The sequence below is a fragment of the Myotis lucifugus genome, unplaced genomic scaffold, assembly GCF_000147115.1.
Source record: "Myotis lucifugus unplaced genomic scaffold, Myoluc2.0 scaffold_10, whole genome shotgun sequence".
Classification (NCBI taxonomy): Eukaryota; Metazoa; Chordata; class Mammalia; order Chiroptera; family Vespertilionidae; genus Myotis; species Myotis lucifugus.
Window position 1 is genome coordinate 6655481 of NW_005871058.1, and position 2848 is coordinate 6658328.

At 43.3% G+C, this 2848-nt stretch overlaps 1 protein-coding gene across 9 annotated transcripts in view; it reads left to right on the plus strand.

Annotated features, from left to right (window-relative positions):
* The window catches only part of FGD6 (FYVE, RhoGEF and PH domain containing 6), a 123106-nt gene that overhangs the window by 42635 nt on the left and 77623 nt on the right, over nucleotides 1–2848 (plus strand). For all 9 annotated transcript variants that reach the window (XR_002828066.1, XR_002828067.1, XR_002828070.1 and 6 more), the window contains exon 4: nucleotides 1907–2057. Coding sequence is in view for 4 of the 9 variants with exons in the window: in XM_023749945.1 (XP_023605713.1) it covers nucleotides 1907–2057 (151 nt within the window). In the remaining 5 variants the exon portion in view is untranslated. The remainder of the gene's footprint in view (nucleotides 1–1906; nucleotides 2058–2848) is intronic.

Genomic DNA, 2848 nt, shown 5'->3' on the forward strand with positions numbered 1-2848 from the left:
TTCCCCTTTTGGAGAGGGTGCAGGCTGGGCTGAGGGGACCTCCCCCCCCCCCCCCCGCACTAATTTCATGCACTGGGCCTCTAGTCTTCTTAATAATAGCTTTTTAAGAAAACCTCTCAGCTCCCCTTTTTAGACAAAATAAACATAATTTCCTCAAGGGTGCCATAGCTCTATAACCGATTATTTGAAATTTTTATACTGTTGAGTTCAAAGGAACACACAGATAGGCTGATCCAAAAAAACAAATTACTCAGATTTTGTTACAACCCGGATTCTGACTCAGTGGGGATGGGGCAGGACCTGAGGTTTAATATTTCTAATGCTGAAGCTGCTCATAGATTGAATATGTCCTGAGTGACAAGGTTTTAGAGACTGTTAAGGGGCAGTGAATTAAGATAAAAACAAGTAAAGCTTTATGTTTCTTCTATTAATATGGATGGATCCTGCACTCTGTAGATTCTGTTAACTCTCATTTATTCTCATTAATCTAAGTCAACTAATTACCCAGCTGTGGTGGGCTCATCTCCCCACACCCAGAGACAGTGCATCTTGCCAGTGATCTGACTCGCAAGCTTCCGTTCTTCACCCCTACCACTCCCCAGGGAATGTATCTCCTTCATGTCATAGGCAGCTATGATAAGGTGTGCTCCCACCTAATTGAGGCTGATATGAATCCCTAGGCCCTCCAGGCACTAAGTAATCTTTGGCAGAGGGAAGTGTTCCTTTTGGCACTCTGCCTCCATCCAACTGGTTTGTGTAACAGTTGGGCTCCAGGAATGGCATCTGAGGCAAGTCTGTATCCTACAAAAACTGGCAGGAAAAATTCATCATGCGCTTTTAAGATTCTCGTCAGAAATGCTCATAACTTGTGGGAGCCTTGGCTATTGAGTGACCTGCCCATGACCTTCTAAAAGGGCATGCCAGGATGAAATGCAACTCTTTATTCTGCCTGAATGTTTCCCTGATGATTTTCTGGGGCTCTTTTTTTTTTTTTTTTTTCTTTCTGTAGTCTGCAGATATTCTTGTAGACTACAGACAGGAAAGCAGTTCCTACAGGTTTGTTCCTGAGTCTTTATAAGCAAAGCTAAAAAGTATTATTTCTGTCATCTTCCTGGGGAACTTTGCTATGGAATTCCCCCCACCTGTCAGATAGCAACAATGGCTTTTAGATTCAAGAGATCTGTCTCAATACAAAGTGGGAAATGATGATGTCAGGTTGGTGAGGAGGCGTTGTTAAGTGGCCTGGTACAGTGGTTTATTGCCTAGGGGCCCTGCACCCCCAGAGTGTCTGAATCTGCAGACCTGGAGCACAGCCGGAGAATTTATAACATCCTCTTTCTTTCCCATGTCTTATGATGTGGTTACATAAAAGGCGATTGGTTATAATCAGGGAAGTGGGCATGTGTTTACATTAGCACATGCATTGTTGATTGTGATGGCCATCATTACCCCCCAATCCTTGTAGGTTTATTAGCTAAACAAAACAAAGAGACCTATGGAAGTATCACCCCTTCTAATGTTCCTTTGTGGTAACCCAGCTCATGAGCTGTAAGACCTCTTGGTTTGTGCTAGTAGAGACCTGATCTTCTAGAGTAAGGATATATTGAATCATAGGATGGGTCAGTTGGGAAACTTGTTTCTTTTTCACCTCTGATCATGAAAATACATGTTTTCCAAGATGATTATTTAAAAATAAAAATGAATGTGTTTTCTTTTAATATGTGTTTTTGATGGCTGGGATGGGGAAAGGGAAGGGGAAGTTTGATTGATCTGGCTATTTCCGTCTCTCTAAATCCCTTAGATGTACCTTGTTTATATCACATGAATAAGATGGTTGATTTTGTTTGGTTTTGGCAGTAGTCCTTGTTTTTGAAGGTGACTAATGTTACACTTTCTATTGAAACAGTTGTGGAGCATCCCAGGAGGTACACAGTGATGTGGACCTTGGTCTTGGTGACCTTCCTTCAGATGAAGAGGAAATCATCAACAGTTCTGATGAAGACGATGTCAGCTCTGGTTCTAGCAAAGGGGAGCCTGACCTGCTGGAAGATAAACAGGTAGATGTTGGTATTTAATTGTGTCTACTGTTGTGTTTGTTGATCTCTCATGACACTCAGAAATAATATTTATCAGTGTGATAGACACAAAGTCCCTAGTTTTCTTGAAATTTATAAAACATTTTTCTAATTTAAATTTAATTTCTTCTAGAGTAGCCCACATAACATCTGGTTGTGAAAATCAGCAGGGATTTCTGTCTGTCCTGGTGAGACAGAAAGTTGCTGGAAACCCAGGCGTCCTCTTAAAGGGCCCGCACACAAACTCTGGTCATAGGCACTCACACTGGACTCTGGTGTTGGGACAGTGACTCAGGGGGCACCAGAGACATACAAGGAGAAACTGAGCTGTGTGTTTTCAGGGTGAGTGCTGGAGAGATGGCTGCCATTGTCCCTTTATTCAGGCATCATCTCTCCTGTGTTGATCACTCCCCTTCCTCTCCCCCCAGACAAATCTGAACCTGCTTTAGTCTGGTGTCCCAATTATGCCCCAATTAATTAATTATCTGCTTAGATTTAGTGGGACATAAGAAGGTGACCAGGGGTCAGCAATAACGGCCTATCCCCTGGTACTTCAATGTCTAGACAGTTGAGCCAAACCGGAACATATGAACACACAAGACAGAATTAGTATGCAATCACACAAGGTTTATTTACCTATTCCTAGTGGGTCCTAGGCTCCAGCAAAGGCCACCCGGCGATGCACACCGAAAGACGGACGAGACAGACAGGCAGCCGCAGTTGGTTCAGGCTCGCACAGCAGAGCAGTCAGTCAGGGGCTTATCTCACGGAGC